General features: G+C 37.6%; 4 protein-coding genes across 9 annotated transcripts; 2 read left to right on the plus strand and 2 right to left on the minus strand.

Moving 5' to 3' along the window:
• Positions 1 to 4,421: 4,421 nt before the first annotated feature.
• LOC141677009 (uncharacterized) lies at positions 4,422 to 8,179 on the minus strand. The gene is made up of 4 exons (XM_074482740.1): positions 6,198 to 8,179; positions 5,139 to 5,340; positions 4,859 to 5,055; positions 4,422 to 4,783 (listed from the first exon to the last, which is right to left on the minus strand). The coding sequence occupies exons 1-4, from the start codon at positions 7,966 to 7,968 to the stop codon at positions 4,710 to 4,712; spliced, it is 2,244 nt and encodes a 747-aa protein (XP_074338841.1). The 5' UTR covers positions 7,969 to 8,179; the 3' UTR covers positions 4,422 to 4,709.
• A 224-nt stretch (positions 8,180 to 8,403) lies between these two features.
• Positions 8,404 to 12,695, plus strand: LOC141677011 (thaumatin-like protein). 6 transcript variants are annotated; one of them, XM_074482743.1, is made up of 4 exons: positions 8,529 to 8,598; positions 9,511 to 10,014; positions 10,527 to 11,631; positions 11,726 to 12,695. In XM_074482743.1, exons 3-4 carry the CDS (start codon positions 11,574 to 11,576, stop codon positions 12,397 to 12,399), a joined length of 732 nt encoding a protein of 243 aa, XP_074338844.1. In that variant the 5' UTR covers positions 8,529 to 8,598; positions 9,511 to 10,014; positions 10,527 to 11,573; the 3' UTR covers positions 12,400 to 12,695. The 6 variants fall into 6 exon arrangements, 5 of the variants coding, with proteins under 5 accessions (XP_074338847.1, XP_074338846.1, XP_074338844.1 ...); XM_074482742.1 differs by having other exon boundaries at positions 8,532 to 8,611; XM_074482745.1 differs by lacking the exon at positions 9,511 to 10,014 and having other exon boundaries at positions 8,514 to 8,598.
• Positions 12,696 to 12,794: 99 nt separating this feature from the next.
• On the plus strand, positions 12,795 to 14,453 carry LOC141677010 (protein LATERAL BRANCHING OXIDOREDUCTASE 1-like). Its single transcript, XM_074482741.1, has 4 exons — positions 12,795 to 13,227; positions 13,291 to 13,538; positions 13,626 to 13,950; positions 14,089 to 14,453. The coding sequence occupies exons 1-4, from the start codon at positions 12,952 to 12,954 to the stop codon at positions 14,341 to 14,343; spliced, it is 1,104 nt and encodes a 367-aa protein (XP_074338842.1). The 5' UTR covers positions 12,795 to 12,951; the 3' UTR covers positions 14,344 to 14,453.
• Positions 14,454 to 15,195: 742 nt separating this feature from the next.
• LOC141676532 (pumilio homolog 2-like) lies at positions 15,196 to 23,064 on the minus strand. Its single transcript, XM_074482199.1, has 9 exons — positions 22,145 to 23,064; positions 19,721 to 21,228; positions 19,487 to 19,628; positions 19,220 to 19,327; positions 18,338 to 18,550; positions 18,106 to 18,216; positions 17,056 to 17,250; positions 16,197 to 16,371; positions 15,196 to 15,711 (listed from the first exon to the last, which is right to left on the minus strand). The coding sequence occupies exons 1-9, from the start codon at positions 22,643 to 22,645 to the stop codon at positions 15,644 to 15,646; spliced, it is 3,021 nt and encodes a 1,006-aa protein (XP_074338300.1). The 5' UTR covers positions 22,646 to 23,064; the 3' UTR covers positions 15,196 to 15,643.
• Between the last annotated feature and the right edge of the window lie 797 nt (positions 23,065 to 23,861).

The raw sequence follows: 23,861 nt of genomic DNA on the forward strand, positions 1-23,861 counted from the left end.
TCAAAATAGAGAACCCGGTATTCTTTTTCCTTATTAACCGTCTCTTTATCCCCCTTATCTTCCTTATCCTGAGGTATGTAATCTTCCTGCCCCCAGAATTCTAAGTTGGGTATGGTACATTCCACCACGAAGTCAGCTAATTCCTGGGCTTTTATAGCCGTATGTGGCTTAGACTTGATGTCAAACTCTACCAGCTCTATTTCCCATTTGATCAACCTCCCACTAGTCTTAGGACTATGAATGATATTTCTCAGGGGCTGATTTGTTAGTACCTCAATTTGATGAGCTTGAAAGTAAGGACGTAATTTTCTTGAAGCCATTACCAAGGCTAGAGCAAATTTCTCAATAGTTGAATAATTCAACTCAGCACCATGCAGAATTTTGCTGACATAGTATACGGGTTTCTGGATTTTCAGTTCCTTCTTAACCAACATAGCGCTCAAAGCACTCTCTGAAACGGCCAAGTACAAGTATAAAACTTCATTTAAAGCTGGTTTGGCCAACAACGGGGCTTGGGCCATATATTTCTTGAATTCCACGAAAACCTTCTGGTTTTCCTCACTCCATACAAAGTCCTTAATGTTTTTTAGTGACTTGAAGAATGACAAGCATTTGTCTCCTGACTTGGAGATGAATCGTCCCAGCGCAGCAACCCTTCCTGTGAGCTTCTGAACATCCTTGACAGTTTTTGGTGGTTCCATGTCCAGGATTGCCTTTATTTTATCGGGGTTAGCCTCGATCCCTCTCTTGGAGACCATTAATCCCAAAAAATATCCAGACCCTACTCCGAAAGCACACTTTGTAGGATTTAACATCATCTTGTGGTACCTCAGGACCTCAAAAACTTCCCTCAAATGGGTTATATGGTCAGTCTTTACCAGACTCTTGACTAACATGTCATTGACGTAAACTTCCATAGTCTTGCCAATAAGATTCTTAAAAATTTTATTTACCAACCTTTGATAGGTGGCTCCTGCATTCTTAAGACCAAATGTCATAACTAGATAACAATAAACACCAAAGTCAGTGATGAATGATACCTTTGGAATGTCATCCTTGTGCATCTTAATTTGATTATATCCACTGAATCCATCCACGAAGCTCAGCATTTCATGCCCAGCAGTGGCATCTATCAAAGTATCGATCCTTGGTAACGGGAAACAGTCCTTAGGACAGGCATCTTTTAGATCAGTAAAGTCCACACACATCCTTCATTTTCCATTGGCCTTCTTCACCATTATAGGGTTTGTTAACCACTCTGGAAATTGAATCTCCTCAACGAAACCAGCCTCCAAGAGCTTCTCCACTTCCTATTTTATAGCTTCTTGCCTTTCTGGAGCAAAACTTCTTTTCTTTTATTTTACTGTCTTCCCATTAGGGTCCATATTTAGCTTGTGAGTAATCAGTTCCGGGTCTATGCCTGGCATATCAGCTGTTGACCATGCAAATACGTCACTATTTTCTTGCAAAAAATTCACCAACTTCCCTCTAAGGGGCTCCTCGAGCGTTGCTCCAATAAAAGTCACCTTCTCAGGATCTTCGGGAGCTAAAGGAATTGAAACCAAGTCTTCTGCTGGCATTCCTCTTTTCTCATCATTCTCTCGGATATCCAGATCTTCAATAGGAAGAACCTGCCCCCCAACTCCATCTGCCCTCAAAGAGGCTACATAACAGCTTCTAGCCATTTTTTGGTCTCCTCTCTCTTCTCCGATCTCATCCCGAGTTGGAAACTTCATAACTGAATGGTAGGAAGAAGGGACTGACTTAAAGGCGTGTATCCATGTTCTTCCCATAATAGCGTTGTAAGTCGAACTAGCCTTTACCACCACGAAGTCCAACATCTGAGTGGCTTGCCTTGGTTCATGTCCTATGGTTGTTGGCAACTTGATTATCCCCTCTACGGGGCACTCCACTCCCGCGAACCCATATATTGGCATGTCGGTAGGGGTCAATTGGGAGTCATTATATCCCATCCTCAAAAAGGTGTCATGGAGCAAGATATCCACTGAAGCACCATTATCCACAAGGACCCTTCTCACTGGGCTGTTCCCTATTATCGGGGTTATAACCAACGGATCGTCATGGGGAAATTTCACACCCTCCAGATCAGAATCATCAAAAGACATTGTTACTCCTGTCCTGGCCCTCTTCGGGGCTTCCCCAACAATATGTATAACTTCTCGGGCGTACGCTTTCCTGGAGTTCTTGGATAACCCAGCAGCAGTTGGTCCTCCAAAGATTGTGTTTATCACATGCCCTCGGGGTCGTGGTCCTCCGAAGATCGTATTTATCACAGGTCCCCTAGGATGGGGATTCCGCTCCTGATCATCTTAGTCCCTCCTACGATCTTCAAAGTTCTTTCTTCCATTGTTATTCCTATCCCCTCCATCTCCAGTGTATTTATTCAGTCTTCCTTTTCGAATGAGGAACTCAATTTCATCTTTCAGTTGTCTACACTCATCGGTATCATGCTCGACATCTTTGTGAAATCTACAATACTTGTTCTTATCTAGCTTGGCAGGATCAGCCTTCAAGGGCTTAGGCCAACGAATATCTCGATCTTTCTCGATTTCCATCAAGATCTGGATTATAGGAGTATTCAGCTTAGCATATTCACTGAACTTTTGCCCAGGTCCTCCCTTCTTGGGGGTTGAATCAGGGTTTTGCTCGGTTCTAGGATATTTATCCTTAGCAATATACTCCATATCAGTTTTCCGCTTCTTGCCTCCAGTGGGCTCATTACTCACTACGGTCTTCCTCATGCTTTCTTCCACCTTGATGTACTTCCCTGCCCTATCCTGGAGCTGCAACATGCTTTCAGGGGGGCGTTTGGCTAAGGACATCTTGAAAAACTCATCCCTAGTTCCTTGTTGCAGTGCTATCATGGCTACCTTATTATCAAGGTCTGGGACTTTTAAAGCCTCCTTGGTGAAACGATTCAGGTAGTCTCTCAAAGATTCCTTTGCTCCCTGCACAATGCTAATAAGAGATGCTGAACTTTTCTCATGTACTCTCCCGCTAATAAATTGCTTAATAAAAGCCTGACTTAATTCTCTGAACGACCCAATAGAGTTCGGGGGCAGACGACTATACCACCTTTGAGCCATACCCGACAGGGTTTGAGGAAAGGTTCGACACTTAATAGCATCATTCACGGGCTGCAACAGCAGCGCATTAGAGAATGTTAAACATGATTAGCGGGATCTCCCGTGCCGTCATAAGCTTTTATAGTTGGCATCTTGAACTTTCTTGAGATATGGGCATTCATTATGTCTTCAGTGAAAGGTGGAGTGGGATCATCGGGATCTCCAAGGGGAAGAAGATTGTTTGGATCAGCCCTTGGGACAACAGCCCTTCTCTACACTGGACCATCCAGGTCTATGATAGGAGGAGGATTTCTCCCCCTAGGAGGTACTGGGGGTCTGGTGGTTTGGTGCGCCTCCAAGTCGTGCCTCAGCCTTTGAATTTCAGCTTCGTGAGCCCTGATTATTTCCTGCACTTCTTGGGGATTCGTCCCTTGGGTGCTTTGAGGGCGTTGGCTACCATCAACCATCGGCTCTTTGCCAGCACGTCTCCTTTTTGGGGCTACTTCATCATCCGAAGATTCGGAGTCTCTTTCAATGTAAGGACCAGAAAATTCTTGATCCTCAGGGATAGGAGCCAAACCTCGTATGTATGGGGGCGAACGCCCTCGTGCTTCACTACGTCCAGCATGTCCACTTCTTCCAGCCTCGGGGTAAAGGGGCATCACATAAGGGGGTAAGTAGTAACAACAGTCGAATATTCGTACCCAATGGGTCGAGAATTCATAGGTGCATGTACTTGTTGAACTTGAGGATTCGTACCTTGAGTAATCGAGGGAACCGTTCCTTGTGGGTAAGGTTCAGTTGCCCCTATTTGGGCTTCTCCTTGCGTGGTTGCATAGGTTGAGTGAGGAGGCACCTCCACAGTTGAAGAAATCACTTAGGTTGTCCCCGTTGGTGTTCCTCCTCCAAGGACTCTAACTGTTCTCCGTGTTCTCGCCATGGTTTTTGTTGTGCTATCCCACAGATGGCGCCAAATGTTATGGATAAAAAAACTAAGGTTATTATTTGTTATATTTACTGCTAAGGTTCGGGAGCTCAAGGCCTTTAATGACTGCTCTCGTGTTTCATAGCTTAACTCTGGCTTTACGAGATGCCTACGTATCTCTGTGAATTAGAGAATCAAGCCAAAAAACGTAGTTCTGATTGGAGGGGTGAGACCCTTTATATAGACTTTGGTGGTCCTTGAATTGGACTTGATATAGAAGACTTGATAGCCAAGTCTCAGAATTAGAATGGACTTTGGAGTCCTAAATAGTAGGAAACTGATTACTTATTCTTCTAGGTCCCTTTGAGATTAATCTGCAAGAATTTATGTCATTATCGGGACTCTTCTCAATAGCTGATTTTTCCCTTATTAATTAATTACGAAATTAATTAATATTCAGGATTTTTGGGCCTTCTTTGTTTCATTAGACCTGATCTGGTCCATCAGGCCAGATCAATGTGTTGACATTTTTGGTCTGAATGTCATACATCTTCTTATTGGGCCTAGAAGCCCAAATCATGTATAATTACTATAATATTTAATTACATAATCATGATTTATTTATCCCTATCACAGACCATCTACAAATTTTTCACAAATAGAATGATAGACAAATATATTGACTACACTGTACTGTCTTATTCCCTGTCCTCGCCATTTTCGCCTTCACTATCTTTAATTCCATTAAATACTTCTTCGTAATCATCAAATCCTGAATGAGGAAATGTCAAGTTAAAGAAGGTCGTAGTATTTTTAAATAGTTTACGGTGTGCAACTATGATGTTACCTGCACCTAAGGCCTCTATATCCTCAATTTCTGATCCTAAGAGTGTCATGTTGCCAAAAGGTGGGGCAACATTCATCCAATCTGCGCTGCCAGTGTCTTCCAAACCTACTTCATTCTCTGTAACCCAGTCCTCGCTTGAATTAACAATATCACATGAAATGGGATCTGCAGCATCCTGTTCTCTATTCTTTACAGCCCTGCAAGGGAAAGGCATCAAACATAGTTTTCAACCTTACAGAAGAAAAAACCTTTAAACCATTACAAATTTTCATATACTTACATTTGCCTCAGTCGCAAATTGTACTGCACAAAAACGAGGTCAGTGAGCCTCTGATGCTCCAAGCAATTCTTTGTTCTGTCTATCTGTTCAAAATAATGTCGGTTTGGCTTACAACTCATCAAACTGCAAGTTTGACTGAGCACACGGAGAGCCAAGCGCGATAAATGTGGGCAAGCCCCTCCATATGTTGACCACCACTCAGCTGAAGCAAGCAAGCTTAAAACATTTAGAAGATGATGATGAAATGACTTCATGTGTTAAGATCTAAACAAAAACTCCTGAGCAGACATTACAAGAAGAAAGCAACTATTATACAAAAGTTTCCAATAAGCATAACTGAACACACAGCAAACCTATATAAAGTCCAGAAAAACCTCACTGCCTACATAAAAATTTAAATCACCTCTTGAATTATACCGAGCCGGCAAGTTCCTTAATGGTAAAAAAAACACTACTTAAAATGCTATTATAATTGCAAACCAAGGCCAATGCCACGCTGGTCAAATGAAATTTATGAGAATGCCATTTGTGTGAGTTGTGCTTTAAGTACTTATTAATGGCTAAACGTTAATGTAAAAGAAGTTCATGCCAAGCAACCTCAGATATCTACTATATAGCATATCTATGGACAAAGGACGTGGTTAGCATACTAGGCCGCCAACTCGAACACCAAATTTCCTTGGCCACTTATTGTGTAAAGCACTTCCTTCTTTCCACTCACCCAGAAAAGGTACCTAATACATATTTATAACTTCTTAAGAATTAACCTACAAAATGCTAATTTATGAATTTATATGATCCTTATAATTTTAGATTTTATACATAGTACTTCCTGCAACTTGTAATTTACAAACCTTCTTACCTACTTCACAGTTGTGTGATGATTGGGCAAAAAACATTTAATTTTGAATCGTAAAGGTTACGTATATTGACTTCTTCGTTCTAAGTGACTCCTTTCTGGGACCAGATGGAGGGAGTATTGACAAAGAAAAGGTAAAGGTAAAGGTCAGTTACTAAAAGATAGAAAAGAGCAAAGTTACATATAACATAATGATTTACCAGGAAATAATGTTTCTCTAGCTCTCATCGCCATACTCCGGCCAAAATCTCCCGCAGCATTATGGTACGATGTTGTTTCTTTCATTATCTTATCTTGGATTTTTGGATCAGGAACCATCTTCTCTACACAATCAAACACTGAGGACGGGATGTGGCGATGTATAGACCCTTCGGTACCATAGAAGAACTTGGGGTTAAGGTAAAAACCTGCAGCATGAAGTGGATGATGTTGAAGCTGTTCCCACCTGCAATCTATAATATTCCAATAATCTTCATATTCCTTCTTATCTTCAAATTCCTTTTTAATAGTTTCTTTTGCCCGGTATATTCCAGCATTAACGTATCCCATCGCCGGCCTCTTCTCACTGCTTACTATTCTCAGGAGTCGCAATAATGGATCTGTAATTCGGGTGACAAATGAACATGTTGACCAAAATGACTGATTACTGATCAGGTCCAACATAGTTATTCCCTCGGCTTTCTTTGAGTATGGGCATTCCATCCACTCCTCTGATGTAACCATGGATTGCAAGTTGGACTTAATTGTCACTAATCTCTTCAGTGTTGCAAAGTCTGTAACAGAGCTACTAACCCCAAGTTCAACTAGATCAATTCCATATGTATACTTCCGCATCATATTTAAAACTACACTATTATTGTAGATAAATCTTGATATATATTTAGATTTTTCAAGTATTGAATTTATCCACTTGAGTTTTCCGAAATCCTCGAGCATCAGGTCTATGCAGCGAGCTGCACAAGGAGTCCAGAAAACAGTAGGAAAAGTATCACTTAGCCTTTTTCCTGCAACAACATAACGATCTTCAGTATTAGTAATCACTTGCAAGACGTTTCTCACTCCAACTTCCTCAACCACCTCCTTGAGCAATTCATAGAGAGCATCTTCCGAATTCACTATGTCAGTTACATCAACAAACCTCAAAAATATTGTTCCCTCAGAACAATACACCATAAAGTTTATCAATATTTTACCCTTCTCTGACACATACTCGTCAACTAAAACAGAACACCCACTATGTCCCCAATGATTCATGCATAAATTTATATCATTTCTTACTTCTTGAACTGAATTCTTTAAAATTCCGCTTCTAAGATCATGATAACTCGGAGCTACAGACATTGATCCATGTGAAGCAATCGCATCAAGCATCGGTTGAAAATAAACCGAGTTTACAGCATCTAAAGGCACCCCAACATCATAAAAAAACCGCCCTATCGCCAAATGAACCTGCTCATTCACCCTCTTTCCACCCATTACATCCAACGGAATTACATCCAAACTCGTATTACCTGCACCTTTCTTACCTCCCCTCTTCTTCCTACCTCTCTTCCTCGAACCATCCTCTAAAACACTTACACTCTGATCAATCGTATTCCCGACAGGCAACAAACCAACCCCGCCACTCAAATCACACCGACTCGTTAAACCATCAACCTCACTCGCAGAAGGGTCAAACCCGGAAATAACTTCCGCAAGTTTCTGTTTCTTCCTCTTTTTCGCAACAACACCTCTCAAACTCTCTTCCATAATTTGTTGAACATCAGGGGGAACTCTAAGACACGTCGACGCATTACCCTTATGCCCCGCAAGATGTTCCTTAATTCTATGAATCCCACCACCCTTAAACATTTTAGTACAATACACACACTTAAGTTGAACCCTATCCCCATTTTTAAACATTTGACAATGCTTCCATGCTGGGTCATGTTTTTGTGAAGTAACTGGCACTAGTTCCATATTAGATGACATTTCTCACAAATTTACAATCTTTTTCACAACCCCATCATTTATAACATCTACACACAACAATTCATATTGTTTCTTGAAATAAAAATGCAAACTTTATCAAGAATCAAGAAAACTAACATGAATTTCAAGAAAATCAAGAATCTAACTTTAACAGAAATAAAGACAGTAACTTCACAATCAAGAGGTAAAATTGTTACCTGGGGTTGAATTGATTTTTGTGGGTTTTCTTGTATGTGTGATTTTTTGAGAAAAAATTGTATGTATAGTTGTATAGATATAAATGACCCGAGTTGGGGATTGTTTTTAGAGATGAAGGAAGAATCGGGTGGATTACCGGATAAACCGGTTGGGGCAAGGGGTGAATAGCTAAAATAGATCCGGGTTTACCTGATATTCCGGTTTATTTGTGGTCAATTTTTATGTTGGGCCGGTTTTTAGGGATGGAGAACCGGGAGTTTCGGTTGTCTGTTTTGGGATCCGGTTTTGACCCAGATGGACCGCTTGGTATAGCAAATTAAACCGGTTTTTTTAATTTTTGTAAATAAAATATGAGATCTAGATTTATGTGTGGATGAATTTACAGATATATGGATAGAGATGAAAAAGGAGTTATGTTTTCTGCTCAACTAGGTATGTACATCTGGTAAGTTTTGAACATGAACCTTGCTTATTTTTATTTTTTTATTATTTATTTTGGTGTTGTATGAGTATGAAATTGATCTTCATATGTATTCAGGATATAAAAATATTGAAATTGCCCGTTTTCTTGTGTAACAGTCCTTTTGTTAAGTTTTTTCTTGTGTAACAGTTTTTTGTTAAGTTTTTTTCTTGCGTAACAGTTGATGCATTAAAATTGTTGTTGTATGGTGTTATGTGTAGTCTTGTTCAGTTTAGTGAGCTTGAATAAGGCTCGATAGGGTTTTTCTTCTTTAAACAGTGGATTCCCGGTACATAATACATTGTAACATCGGACCTATGCTTTACAACTAGGTTGTCTTGCAGTTGTGAGGTTTGATAGTTTGCGAAACTTAGATTGGTTGCGCCAGGCATAGTGGCAACATTTCAGGTGGCAAATTTGTACCTAGTGTTTTCAAGATTTCCAGAGACTATATAGCACATTGGTCCCAAGCAAATCCTTGCTACCTATAATTTGGATATAGATTACATTTTAACATGGGACATAAGCCTTAACAAGTAGATTGTCTCCCAGTCCTGAGCCTTGACCGAGTTTGAGAAAGTCGAATACATTAGTGAAGTAACTTCATACCTAGTGGCTAGTGTCGTCAAGGTAATCAAATACTATATAGGCAGACTGGTCCAGATCGAATCCTTGTTACCTCAGTAAAATTAAATGTCTAATTTGTATTGGAAAAATATATAACTTTCTCAACAAAAAAGAAGCAGTTTGTTGCATAATTCTTAGAAATTTAAATGGTTATTGTATTGTCATTCAGTTTAGTAAAACTTGATTATCTCATTGTACAATTTTAACTGTATGAAGAATATTGAATAAGCAACTCTAAAATGGGGAAAAAATCTCAGGAATTTGATGAAAGTTTTTTGAATGAAGATGAGTCACGGACCATCTTCCCCATCTTTGATCAAGTTACATATATCAGAGCATTCCACCAAACAATATTGGCGACTCCGAAATCCTTGCCTGAAAACCACTAGTGGTTTCCTTACATTTAAAGGGCCTTCACCAGGAGACCCCTCGCCACCACGGATGCAAGTAGTAACACACTTTATAGTACAGGACTCTGCTTTTCTTGACTTGGGTTTTTGAATCCTAGCCTTTCTGCAGTCTTTACCCTCCACACACGCACCGGAAAGAGTTTGTGGTATGTTTGACAGAGTCTCATCATCTAGTTGGCTTTGAATGTTTATCGCATTTGATCCCATGACCGATATTAGCATTGAAGCTGCAGCTGCTGTCGCTACTAAGCCAATTGTCATTGCTCGTTTGCTGGTTCCCACCGCATTTGCTACTACTTTTTTCTTGCTAGTGTTGTTATCCAAGCCACACTTGACACTGTTTACTCCATGGTAAGAACATAGCATTGAACATCTGCTAAGATTGCATGATGATCCGCCAAATACCAACATTCTTTCTTCTTGCTATTTCTTAATTTGCCAGCAACTATTTACCATCATATCCCTTGGTAATGTTCTTCTTCACTTCTTTTCTAAAATCTCATGTATAAATCCAATTCCCAACTGTATAAACAGTACACAAGTTTTCTTCTGTTAGTGTTGTTATTGGAAGGCATAGATAATTAGATGGATAGATAGCTTATTACTTGATTTTCTTGAAATTTAATGATCTGTATATGTCCACATAAACATACACTAGATGCTGAATCTGTGGTCCCTTACCTAATGATAACATTAAGTTTTTGGTAGCTTTATATCCACCACATAAGCTGAATTTATTTACAACCAAGAGTTTTTGTGATTAGAAATTGATTTTTTTAGTCTCAGATATGTAGAAATAGTTTTGGTTTCACTTCTCATCGTGATAATTATATTTACTACTGCAATTCTTAAATGAATTACAGGTTCTTCATATGACCGGACTGCAATTCTCGTGTGAAATTTCTTTTCTGAGTATATCTATTAGCAGAAGATGCACTTGCTGACGTTTCGATTTATGAATATCAGCATCAAGAATTTAGCATGCAAAACTAAGGAGTTACCTGCGGTGTGCTGTTGGATCTTAATATCTAGATATTTTTGGTCGTGTAATTGAAGAGTAGCGAGTTTGGATATGATTTCGATCCTTTTTTTTTCTTGCGGGTTCTCTAGGAATTGTTCTTTCCTTTCTTCCTGTGAAGATACAAGCTTTAAATCACCAATTTCTAGCTATTCGTTAGAATACACTGAGTAGTACTTGTTCATTAGTTTTGCTTCACGTCAATGATGTACGTTCTGTAAATCTCCGTGGAACTTGGTAGCATCTCTCCAGTTGAGATCCAACTCTATTTCATAGTAACACACTGGAATATTCTACTAGTTGCTCCAGATAATGGATGAGGACAGTAGCTGGATTAGGCATTTAGGTTCACCTCTTTAACATACTTGTGTTGATACACTCGCTTGGTTCCTCACTTGAAAATCGTGTACTAGAGTGTAGTTGTAGAGCTGAGTACTGGATTTGCTCATGGATATCTATAATCTTTTAGAGTTGCAGGATTTGTCAAGATTCGAACTCGACTCCGCTAATTGAGTTCAATATCTGGTGGCGGATCCAACTCCAAAGTTAAAGAGATTATACACGATAATTTAAAATTGGCGATTAATCACTGACTTGATTATTTTTTTTATAAAAAGAAGTCAAATATATCATCAAAAATCAGAGTAGTCGGTTATTTTTAATATTGAAAGTTAAAATTTTTAATATTCATGTGGTCCACAACCATAACAGAGTACAATAACCAAATTTGTAAGAAAAAGCACTTGAAGAGAGTGGAAGAATAAGCGAAGTCATGAGCCTAACCATGCACCATTTCTCAAACCGCTAATCCTCCTACTCATGCAGTTATGAGCAGTTATAAAACTATCATGAACTCATTTTCTCTGTTTCCACATTCTCCAATTTCAAAGCTATGTCTTCCCCCACTCTTTTCTTTCTCCGCTTCTTCATTACTCTCCGCTATTTCACTGGTAATTTCTACATCCAGTACGTTCTTTTAATGATCATTTACTAATATTTACATGCAAACTAATTTCTCATTGATGTGTTTTATGTTTTTAACAGATGGGGTTCAACTCAAGATAGTAAACAACTGCAAGGACACCATTTGGCCTGGAATCCTCGCCACAACGGGCCATCCAACGCCTAACCATGGCGGTTTCCGCCTCTACAGCAACGAGCAAGTGTCCATTAATGTCCCCGGAAAATGGTCAGGAAGAATATGGGCAAGGCAAGGCTGTTGCTTTGACCAAAACTCGGGTAAAGGCTACTGTGAGTCAGGAGATTGTGGAGGTTTTTTACAATGCAATGGAACAGGGGGAAATCCACCAACCACTCTGGTGGAAATGACATTTGGTACTTGTAAATCCGCTTTGCATTACTACGATGTCTCGTTGGTTGATGGATTTAATGTTCCAGTGGCCATGACACCAGAAGGTGTTGCTGAAGGTTGTGATGTGGTGTCGTGCGAGAAGGATTTGAATGTTTTTTGTCCATCGAATTTGGTTGTGAAGAAAGATGGGAGAGTTGTGGCTTGTAAGAGTGCTTGTATGGCTGCAAGATCAGATAGGTATTGTTGTACAGGGGAGTTTGCCAATCCGCAAATTTGTAAGCCTAGTGTTTTTGGTCATCTTTTTAAGGCTATGTGTCCTAAGGCTTATAGTTATGCTTTTGATGATTCATCTGCACTTAAGACTTGTAGGGCTTCTCGGTATGTTATTACATTTTGTCCCCTTTAACTGATGTTAAGAATATTTGTAATTTGTTTTACTGGCAACTCTTATGCTTAAATACATTTTGTATTATTGGCATCTTCCAAATTATATGAGCAAAAATTTTATGTGTGAAATTGTTATTGCTTCTTTTTGTATATTTCTTTACTTTTCACTCTTTTTATGATTGTACATGTACACACATAAATAGGGTTATTTTCTGGAAACAATCTATTTATTCTTGGGAACGAGGCCTAACCCGGCCACAAGCGGGATATATCCTGTATGTGTGGACTTTGGATTGGTTTGGCATCTTGCTTCCGACGGACATATCTAATATATTTGGCGCCCTTGGATATTTTTTATTTTTTGCCAAATGGAAGTACATAACAATATTCTATGACTACTTGCTGAATTTAAAATTGCAATTTTGCAAGTCAAACAAAAGGAATGCTCCAACTGCTTCTAAAGGTATATCGAAGAATAGTAAGGGGAAGATTCCAATAGTAATTTTGTTAACTTATAGCATTGGTTGCTTTAAATTCTTCTGATCCTAGGTAAGTAAGGCCACAACTTGAAATGAGTTCAGAGGCTAGAAGTAATATGGTGGAGAACAGTGAAGGCTTAGGTTGGGGAAGTTCATTGGCAGTACCAAGTGTTCAAGAATTAGCTAGAAATGATTCTCAGTGTGTTCCTGAAAGGTATATACAGAAACTCGAGGACAGACCGTTGCACTTTGAGACCAGTCAAGTTTCAAGCGAAATACCTGTCATAAATTTAACTAAGCTTGCAAATGGTGATGAAGATGAAAGACGAAACCTTGATTTGGCTTGCAAGGAATGGGGCTTTTTTCAGGTATAATTCTGTGTATGCATATACTTTTAAAGACTTCAATAAAAACAATATTGTGTTTATCAGGTAATAGATCATGGGGTACCAGACAAAGTCTTGCAGTCAATGAAAGCTGTTGTAGCAGCATTTTTTGAACTCCCCCTGGTAGAGAAGAAGGTGTATGCCATGGCATCTAATGATTTTCAAGGATATGGTCAAGGTTATGTTGTCTCGGATGAGCAAAAACTTGATTGGAATGACCTAATGTTCTTGATCACATCACCGCCTAAATACAAGAATATGAAGCAGTGGCCGACCACTCTAACAGGCTTCAGGTATGCAAATCAAGACATATCAAACAGTAACATCTGTAATATTTACAATTCTACAAAATGATCAGACCTTCTTTTGTTTTTTGACAGGGAAGCAGTTGAATTGTACTCGACAGAATTACAGAAAGTGGGTGATGAAATTTTTGCAAATATGTCAGTGCTAATGGGAATGGGAAGAGAGAGTCTAAAAGATATTCATGGTGTGATGAAACTCGGCATTAGAATGAATTATTACCCTAGTTGTGCAAAGCCTGATCTAGTTCTTGGTGTTAGTCCACATTCAGATGCCAGCTCCTTAACTTTACTCTTGCAAGATGATGAGATTACTGGCCTTCAAATTAAGCACAAGGGAATCTGGGTACCTGTAAAGCCAATTCCAAATGCATTGGTTGTGAACATAGGTGATGCTGTAGAGGTAATTGCTCAACAAACAACCTTACCAATATTGTCCACAAGATCACAAGAACACAAATTAGGGTTAATATAACTAGCAATGGATCTTCTTTATATGCAAAACTTCATGCAATACTCTTATGCATTCATGATATTGCAGGTATTGAGTAATGGGGTGTATAAAAGTATAGAGCACAGAGCTGTTACAAACCAAAAGAATCCAAGAATGTCGATAGCTGCTTTTTTCATTCCAGAAGACGAAATGGAAATTGGACCGTTAGATTCAATGGTGGATGAAAATCATCTGCCCAGGATGTTCAAAAATGTTAAGTACCTTGATTACCTTCGATACACTTTGGGAAGAAAAATGGAAGGGAAGAGTCACATTGACATCCTCAAGTTGGACAATGCGTGAATGTGTAACTTGTATTGTTGTAACCAGTTGATACAATCTGAAACTTGACATTTACCTTTGTCAGTGCACTTGCAATGAAAATATATCGTTTTTAGCTTCACAGGAGATACTTCATACTAGCATACATAACTTGCAGCCTCTGCTTATGAATTTCTTGGAATTATGATTAGTATAAGACTAGATTAGTTCCCCGGCGATGTCAGGTTATATTATAATTATTTTTTAAAAAAATATTTTGAAATAAATTAATTTGAATTATATATATTAATATATATAATATTTTTAATACATAATAATGAAAGTAGAATAAAATTATAAACACGGAAACTCAAAAAATAATATTACCCAAACTACAAATATTGATTATCAACTTTTTATTAAATAATAAAATATAATAATGAATACTGGTGTAAATAAAATTAAAGGTAAGAGAGAAATGAAAAATGGGTAATAGAGAGAATTAGTGGAGATAATAAATGAAAGAAAGAAGTTCAAAGTAATTAAATGACATAGCAAAATTGATGAGTGATTGACACATAAATTTGATGATGTAAACTTTTAAGGAGAATTTGACACGTAGATTTGATGATATAAGCTCCTAAATGAGAGTTTGCTGTACTTTATTTTAGTATAATGGAGATTTGAACAACTCTAATCTATTATGTCCAAGGTTGTTTTACCTAGCCTGACTCGCCCTCTAACTAAATTCAGATGTTTTCATTTTTCGAACTTCCTGTAAGGCTTATACTTGAATAGAATCAATTCCGAATCCAATTTAGTTTAACATCCAAACATGCTATTTGAGTCATTCCCTGGATCCAAAATATAACTCGAGTTCCTGAACAAGCCATATGCAGTAAATAACAAAGCAAGCAATTCTTAGAAATAATTTGGGGAAAAAGTTTTACAATTAAAGAAAACTTAAACAAATCCGTACACATTAATGAAAATTTCTGGCCACTTCTAAACATCAAAGGCTATGCTATGCACCCAACAACATTTGTACAGTCACGATGACAAACTTCTACATCCTCCTTTTTTACACCACCGTGTACAGTGACTCTTTTTTAAATCTCCTCTGCAGGGGCATTGGGTGTGTATCACCATCTTAGCCTCAGCTAAGCCACCCTGATTCTAGGTATATCCTCAAAACTAACAATGTACAGTTTACATTATTTGCAATCAGCTCTTATTCATCTTTATAAACAGATGGATCGAGCCAATACATAACTAAACATGAAAACAAAGACTAAGAAGGCGATTATATTAAACCCAGTTAGCTGTACAGCTCTTTTGTTGGCTAGGTAGCTGCGGCGGCAGCGGCAGCAGCAGCAGCAGAATATGAAGCCAGCACGCCAATTCTCCTTTCTGCATGGTATTAGAGTATTAAACCAGGTCAAAAGGATTTCAATGAATATGAAAAATGTAAAAAAAAACTCACTCATGTTTGCCAAAGAAAAAAATATCTGGATACTAGTTCGCCCTAAAAATATCTGTATCCTATACTGATTATGCAATAAACAAACACAATGCCTACAATTTAGCCTTCAAATAATATTATGACGCCAGTATGCATGACGAATTGTAAACACATAGTAGAAAATTATATCAAACTTTTTAATTTTGTAAATGACATGTCTGTAGATACAGCTTGCAAGCAATTAGGATCACAAGATTACATAATCGATCAAGATAAGAGGTACAGTTTACTTTTTTGAAGTCTACATGTAAATTTAACAAGTTAAGCAATTTCAACTCATTGAGATGAACTCATAAAAATTTACAAGAAATAGGTCTAAAGTGATACTTAGTATGGGGTAAAACAAAAAAAATCAAGGGAAGCTAGAAAATACCTCCAGCAGCAACAAGTTTCTCTACACGGGCAACAATATGCTTTCCATATGTATATTTCTTCAGTGCATTAAGATGAACCTTTATACGGTTAAGTATAAGCTCAAGTTGCTGGTCATCACAAGTCTCCAACACTTTCTGCACAACGTAGTTTGCAAATTGATCTTTCATCATTGCCTGGTGCCAGAGAGGGTAAACATATTAGATCTCAAAATATATGAAGGTTGAATTTAATATGTAACAGAAGCTGTGAGAAAGTTTGGCACTACTATAGTTTCACTTCAAGAAAAAGGAAAACTTAATAATGTAATGAAACCTTACCATAAAAATATGTCAGAAATGTAAATAAAACCCAAATAATGTAAATTGACAATTTAACCTCTTAGGTAAGTCCCTTTTCCAATTTAGTATAGTTTACATATAATTTTACACAGATGAAGAAAGGATAGAACATGCAGCAGCTTGATATTGTTCACCCTAAAGATCGTTTAGTTGACATAATTTCTGTATATTTTTATAAATGACCCAATACAATTCAATTTAATAATTTGTTCATTTAGGTTTAGGTTTAATTGTGTCATAGCTCGATAATTCGGATTCGGTTGGTTAAGTTGAGTGATAAAGTGAACCAGGGATAATATATTACAATAAAAACATGCAACAGATGTTCTACCGTACATGGGAAAGATTTTGGAAACTAATAGATTAACTCAATAAACATAGACATGTTATTAAAGACAACTGCAGAAGTAGAAAAGGGTCACTAGGAACATTACATGAAACTAGATCAAAAATGGGTCTTGGATCCATATTTGAGCATGCTTCTTTAATTAAATAAGTGAAATGAGAAACAAAACAAACCTGGAGAGGCTCATTTTCATCAGTGGTGCCCAGCATCTCATCAACTAGTGATTGGCGCTCTTCCGGAGTACCAAAAGTAAGACACTTCTCCACAACATTGGAGGCAAATTTCTGTTGGCTCATCTGAACTATCTGGCCTATCAATTTATCAATTATACAAGTACGTTCATGAGGCTTCCCATGCTCCAGCACGTGCTACAAAGGGCATCACAAAAACTAATCAGCATATAGGTTTAATAATGGGACGGGTTGCTTCGCAGCTTAAAATATAAACAACATTGAAACATACACAACCTAAATCCTAATATAGTGGCAATATCTAGCACCCATATAGTGGCAGCCAAAGATAAACATTCATGCTGCTAAACACCAGAATAATATTGAACCAGAATCATATGCAACTTATGGTATAGAAATCTTTAAGGCTCACTACCCTGGGAAACAAATATACATCACTAACCAAGTAACCATATACTGCAAAATAACGAGCCTTCAAATTTGTAACGGTGCTCAGTTATGCCTTCTACTGTCTCAACTATCAAAGAAAGATGCTGTTAAAATTTTAATTAGATTTTTATTTTAAATCATATGTGTAATTTCCATGTAATAAGAATACCAACAAATACTTGTCAAAAGAAATTTTAATCAACAAGATAAAACAATGAAAACCACCAAAATATCAAAGTAAAGATATGCAGATAACACAGATAAAGATAACCACTTCAAAGGGTAACCACAAGAAAAGAAAAAAGAAACACAGGAATAATTACTCCTAGTCAACACGATCACTTGGTAGAATACTGTTTCCTAAATCTTATATATTTTGCAGCAATAGAACAAACTATAGAGGTTTGCATATGCACTACATAAATGAGAGCCAGAACTCTACTGAATATAGATATTAACATCTAGTAGAACGAACGAGCATCTCTGCTTACTCATCTTTTCTTTCTGAAATTACTCAATAAAACCAAATTGACACTTAAAATCTGAAGCATACAATATCATTGAGAAAACAAAGAAGGAACGATTCATGAAAAGCTTATAAACCTGAACAACGTAATTTCCATACTGATCTTGAGCCAGCATGCAGACAGACCGCATAATTTCGTCCATCACTACTTGTTGAGTTTTGGGGTCACTGCAATGCTCTAGAACTCTCTGTAACATAAAAATTGAACAGCTATACAATCAAATTTACATACTTGCAAGTTCCGACCATTTCAGAGTTCACGAAAAAGGTAGCTATGATAAGTTTTGCTTAATAATGCGTAATTTCCACCTGTATGACACGACAACCGTACGGATGGGTGGACAATGTCACTACTTGATCATAAAATATGGACACGATAAATTGAATTGTATCTTCAGGGATGCATTCAATACACTTCTGAATAACATGATTGCCATTCTGATCTCTTACACAACGCATAATGTGGCCATCAAGTTCAGCAACCATTTTAGTTTGCTGGTCCAGATCAACAACTTCAATGGCCTGGATATGAACAAGAAGCGTTACAAACAAAACAGAAAACTGTTGACGAAATAAAACAGAAGCAGAAGTTTAAGCATAATCAATGTTTTTCACAAAATATAGAAGAGTCAAAACCTTAAACGTGAGTGATGATAATCCAATTAGTGCTAGTGGTAGATATAATCATATATCTTTTACATAGAAGTTATTCATTAGTTTCTTTCTGAAAAAAAAAACCTCCTGAAAGTATATCAAAGTCCGCCCCTTTCCACTAAGCTTATATATGCTAGAAGCACTCTCCTCTGCTTGCTATGCCAAGCCAGACTTCAACACATATAAAGTAGTGGAGAAGATAATCTACAGTGAACTTGAGATATAGTATCGTGATAATCTCAATACAATATATAAACCCAATATATTAATAAATTAAGAGTATAGAAATCTCTGCTAGGATTATCATCACTACTATATTTCAGAATCACTATGCAATCTCAATGTTAAGTGTATAATAAATTATTAGGCTAGCAAAGAATAATAGGAAAACCAAGAGCCACCAAGACTTTGTCAAGAAAAGTTGCACTTAAACAGAAGCAATTAAGAGAGCGTCCCTCACTTGCTTTCTTTTCTTTTCGTCTCAGAAATGAAATTATATCTTATACTGATGTCAATGAAGTTGCAAAATGTCTTTACCTTCTGTATCACTCGGCAACCATACATTTGAAGGCTAAGGTTCAAAACATGCCCATTGAGTTGGTCAGCCAGTTCTCTTATTTGTGATGCACTTCCATGTTCGAAAAACTAGATCAAAAAGAAGAAAATTACAACTGAGGCTGATATATATTATAATTGATATACGCAATTTATCGAGGGAAAAAAAACAACTGAACCAGAAAACAAGTCTTTTACTTGCAAGATACCACACAAGCATGTTACTGAAGCATGTTACTCTGCCGTTACCTTCTGAATGACATAATTGCCAAACACGTCAGTCATCAGAGAAAGCGCTTGAGGTGTGATTTCATTAAAAACCATGTTTTTCTCCTCGGTTGTGGCAGTTTCAAGTTTCTGTTGTATGAAGCGACTCCCATACTGATCCGCACTGCTTGGACAGTGTTTAAGAACAAATGAACCTCTATAGAAAGCATACATATATACACAAGCATCACCTTCAAATCATACAAAAAGATATACCTGAACTCAACTACATGTCCTGCAATTTCCGAAAGCTCAAAACACCTAGCCTTGTTGTTTTTGAACTCATCGAGGAGAGAGGATCCAAAACTTTCATCCAACATACCACCAGTTTCGGGGTGCCATGGTCCCATTACACCCCCGCCAAAGTTCCTCATCCCTGAAGGAAAACGAAGGCTCCTATCACCATGCCTGATAGGACTACCAGGTCCAAAAGGAGAGTTTGGTAGAAGGGAGCCACCCAATGGGCTGCCTGGATAGGACATGCCAAGATTAAATGGTTGGTTTCCATAGTAACCATTAGTCAAACTGGATGGACTTCCAAGGTAGGGAAGACCATATTGTGATTTTTGGGGTGAAAGCACACCCCCTAAGTAGGCTTTCTGGATTCCAGCTAGATCCATGTAATTATTCAAGCTCTCGCCAGCAGCAAACTCATTTGATTGCAAGTACTGAAGATATAATGGGTCTACTAAGGGAACCTGAAGACCATTCACTGCATTTTGATTTCCAGCCCTGCTAAGGTTCTGCAACTCTGCTGCTGCAGCTATTAAATTGGGCCCTAGAGTCAAGCCTCCCATTCTTCTGGAGTCCATGCCAGATACTCCCATAGCTGTTGCAGCGGCAACATTTTCGAATAAAGGTGGTAAACTACCGCTTGCAAACTGATTCCCAAGCATTGATGGTGACGCGGGATTTATGGTGTGTCCATTTAAACCATAGTTTGAAAATGATGGATTTGGACTACCAACATTACGATATTGAGAAGGTGAATTTCCTCCACTATTGTGTGTGGGTGTGGATGAGCCTTTCAAGTACGAGTTAGCAGAGGCCAGGGAAGGCTTGTGAAGATTGACATGAACATCAGATAATAAAGAAGAGTTATTCAGTTCCGCCCTTATCCCATAACCATAAGATCCTTTGGCTGACTGGGATATAGATTGCAAATTCCCAGGTTCAGACCTGTTCAAGTATTGATGCTGTTTATTATTGTACAGATCGCCCTGCAAACTGAATAAGTTCTGGTGATCATCGATCTCTTGCTGAATTCTAGACCTTGCATGATTCTCTTCATCCAGAAGATTGTTTGATAGAGTTATTTCTGACAAAGCAGCAGCCAGATCTGATTGTTGACTCGCACGCCCAGCGGAACCATTGTATGTGATTGACCCATTAACATTTTGTAAATCCAGAGAGCTTCTGCCTCCTCTGGCAGAAGGGATTCGAGGACTAGGAGCTCTAGCTAAAAGCTGAGGATCTGGAGTTGTACTTCTTGACAAGGAAGCCCCTAGTGCAGCAGCATAAGTATGTGAAGCTGAGGAATTGACATTCTGAGTAGAAGACACGCCTTGTATGTGTGCAGAGACATGCACAGAATCCAGTGACGCCAAGTCCTGCTTAAACTGCGTATAGTGAGATTCAGAAGGCTCAACACCATTGTCAAAAGCATTACGGCTTGTTGGACGAGAAGGGTGTCCTGAAGCAGATGTCTGATGAGTCGTATCATCCTGCATGAAGGTTTAACCTACTGATTAAAGGATCGCATAAAAATATTTTTATGCAAACTGTAGCACTTGTAAACTTTTAAAGTGAAGAACATACTTATTCATTTTTTGCAGTAAAAAAAAACAATAACATACTGATGACTTGGGAAAGTCAGCAAGATCAAATTTTTAGCAGTAAAATAATACCAATAACATACTAATAACTTGAGAAAAATCAGCAAGATCACATTTATAGCAGTAAAAGTATTATTTTTGATTTCAATGATACTAATACATATCTATATACACAAGTAAATATGTAAGTTAGGAAATAGGGAACTAAATGAAGGCAATGGTACTAAATAAAACAGCACTGTTCCGCTGAGCAAACAAAACCAGCACATAACGGATTCGATATACTCCATATCTAGCAAAAGTAGAGCCGAGTACTAAATTCGAAGAAACAAGCAACAATTAAGATACACAAAATCAACAATCAACCTCATAAATCAAAAACTTTTATAATAGATAACTAGAAAAAATTAAAAGATCAGATTTTTAGCAGAAAAAATTGAAAGATCAGATTTTTAGCAGAAAAATATATTTTTTTCTCGATCATACTACTACATTCATTAATAAGTTAAATTAACATTCAAGTAATAAACTGAAGGAGAGTGAACTCAAAAAAACCACACTTTGCTGCTGAACAAACAAAACCAATACTTAACGTATCACCGATCAAATATACGTAATATCTACCAAAAGTATGAACAACAATAACTCGCTAGGCAATAAATTCATCCTAACAAACAAGAAGAATTTACACAAAATCAACAAATAACATTAAAGATCAAAAACATATACAACGGATATAAACAATCAGCACGATGCACAGAACAAAACAAAAATGAACAAATTCATTAAACCCGACTAACTTCACCTGAATAAGCTCAGCAATACTCTTCTGTCTACCACCTAATCCTAAACCAGGCAATCCAATCAATCCATCGCTGCTCCACTCTCCATTACTCTGTCCTTTCTCCATCTGCACCGCAAACAATGACCGACTCCCATCACCTCCCTCCTCTCTCCCAATTTTCCTCCTATCACCTATAGCAGCTCCAGTCCCATTCATACGTTGCGCAAACCGACCATCCTCTTTCGATAACAAAGGCGGGGGCAATCTCGGGTTCATATTCACATTCGCATAATAATACGAAATGTAAGCCGGATCAGACCTAATTTCCTCTTCACTAACACCCCCATTAGACACTAATCCACCTACAGCATTCAACGATCCTTCAATCGTCGGCGGAGCTGAACCGCTTCGATACATTCCTAATTCACTATCTCTCTCACCTACATCTTGATTCCTTAACATAAACCCCAACTCCTCATTCTGAATCATCGATCGCATTCTCGAATAACTATCCGTAATCATTTCAATTAAACCCCTCAATTCACACCTCAATTCAATCAAAGATCCAAACTTTACACTCAAACCACTCAATTAACACCTCAATTCAATCAAAGATCGAAACTTTACAATAAAAACACTAAATTAACACCTCAATTCAATCAAAGATCGAAACTTTAAGCTCAAATTAGTCAATTTACCGATCAAAACACAAGAATCAATCACTCAAATCCATCATTTCATTACAATGTGTTTCTTTTGTTAAATGTATAGATACAAGTGTGTGTATGTATAGATTGATGACATTTTATAGGGAGGAAGAAAGTTAAGTGTGTGAAAAAGAGGAGTGAGCTCAAGGACAGAGACTGATAAGTATTATTTGAGAAGAGATCTCATCCGTTGGATGAGAAAGATGGACGGTGGAGATTGAGTTAGAAGTGATTGTTCTTACAGGGACTGTGTTAGGGTTTTGTTTCAAGATACGCTGTTTTAATGGGTTTGGATATCGTTCCCTTTTTAGATTCTTTTAATTAATTTTATCCTTAATTAATTATCCTTTTTCTTTTCCTATTTTTATTTACAACTGATTTTACAATTAACTCGTGTTTTTTTTGTGGTTTGCTAAAATGGGATTGTTTAAATTCATAACCTTTCTTGCTAATATTATAAGAAAATGCCATTTTATAAAGTAAAGGTGGTTTAGTTTATGCTTGTTGAAGTCACAATTATAAATTAATTTTATTAAATAGACACTAAAAGTTCAAAAAAAAATTGAATATTAATATTACATCATAAACCAGCAAATATATATACAAATTATATAAATTAATAGATTTAAATTATAATACACATACATGTTACATGTTAGTGGTCGAAATTTTGAAGGGCAGCAAGTGTTAAACAATGTGCAAATACATTGTTGGTCAGCTGTATACTTTTTGAATTAAAACTAATCAAAGTTGTTCGTTCAAAACTAAATTTTTGACTTTTAATACGTCACATTTTAGTTATTTGGAAATAAAAAAAAAAGTATTAAGGAAGTTTTTATTCATAAAAATAAAAATAATAAACGAGCAGAACTGAAGAAGTAAAGCTAGTACGAGTCGAAGTGGGAGTGTGGGCGCCGAGAGCTGCGTCACCTGTCAAGCGTGGAAGCATATTATTATGCAGTTTCTTGCTTTGCTCACCGGGCGGGAGCCCCCACTTTCTGTTTTATTTTTTTAGACTTAATTGCATGAGC

The sequence above is a fragment of the Apium graveolens genome, chromosome 8 (genome assembly GCF_009905375.1).
Source record: "Apium graveolens cultivar Ventura chromosome 8, ASM990537v1, whole genome shotgun sequence".
In the NCBI taxonomy this organism is placed as follows: domain Eukaryota; kingdom Viridiplantae; phylum Streptophyta; class Magnoliopsida; order Apiales; family Apiaceae; genus Apium; species Apium graveolens.

What these genes read in the sequence shown, in the direction of transcription:
- LOC141676532 (XM_074482199.1), bottom strand. Translation starts at nt 22,645, where the DNA reads ATGATTACGGATAGTTATTCGAGAATGCGATCGATGATTCAGAATGAG. An exon ending in GGACATGTAGTTGAGTTCAG is followed by an intron (nt 19,629 to 19,720) that starts GTATATCTTTTT and finishes CTGTCCAAGCAG; the next exon opens with TGCGGATCAGTATGGGAGTC. An exon ending in ACGGTTGTCGTGTCATACAG is followed by an intron (nt 18,217 to 18,337) that starts GTGGAAATTACG and finishes TTTATGTTACAG; the next exon opens with AGAGTTCTAGAGCATTGCAG.
- LOC141677010 (XM_074482741.1), top strand. Translation starts at nt 12,952, where the DNA reads ATGAGTTCAGAGGCTAGAAGTAATATGGTGGAGAACAGTGAAGGCTTA. An exon ending in ACCACTCTAACAGGCTTCAG is followed by an intron (nt 13,539 to 13,625) that starts GTATGCAAATCA and finishes GTTTTTTGACAG; the next exon opens with GGAAGCAGTTGAATTGTACT. An exon ending in ACATAGGTGATGCTGTAGAG is followed by an intron (nt 13,951 to 14,088) that starts GTAATTGCTCAA and finishes ATGATATTGCAG; the next exon opens with GTATTGAGTAATGGGGTGTA.
- LOC141677009 (XM_074482740.1), bottom strand. Translation starts at nt 7,968, where the DNA reads ATGTCATCTAATATGGAACTAGTGCCAGTTACTTCACAAAAACATGAC. An exon ending in TAGAGAAACATTATTTCCTG is followed by an intron (nt 5,341 to 6,197) that starts GTAAATCATTAT and finishes TGCTTGCTTCAG; the next exon opens with CTGAGTGGTGGTCAACATAT. An exon ending in AATTTGCGACTGAGGCAAAT is followed by an intron (nt 5,056 to 5,138) that starts GTAAGTATATGA and finishes TTTCCCTTGCAG; the next exon opens with GGCTGTAAAGAATAGAGAAC.
- LOC141677011 (XM_074482745.1), top strand. Translation starts at nt 11,574, where the DNA reads ATGTCTTCCCCCACTCTTTTCTTTCTCCGCTTCTTCATTACTCTCCGC. An exon ending in TACTCTCCGCTATTTCACTG is followed by an intron (nt 11,632 to 11,725) that starts GTAATTTCTACA and finishes TGTTTTTAACAG; the next exon opens with ATGGGGTTCAACTCAAGATA.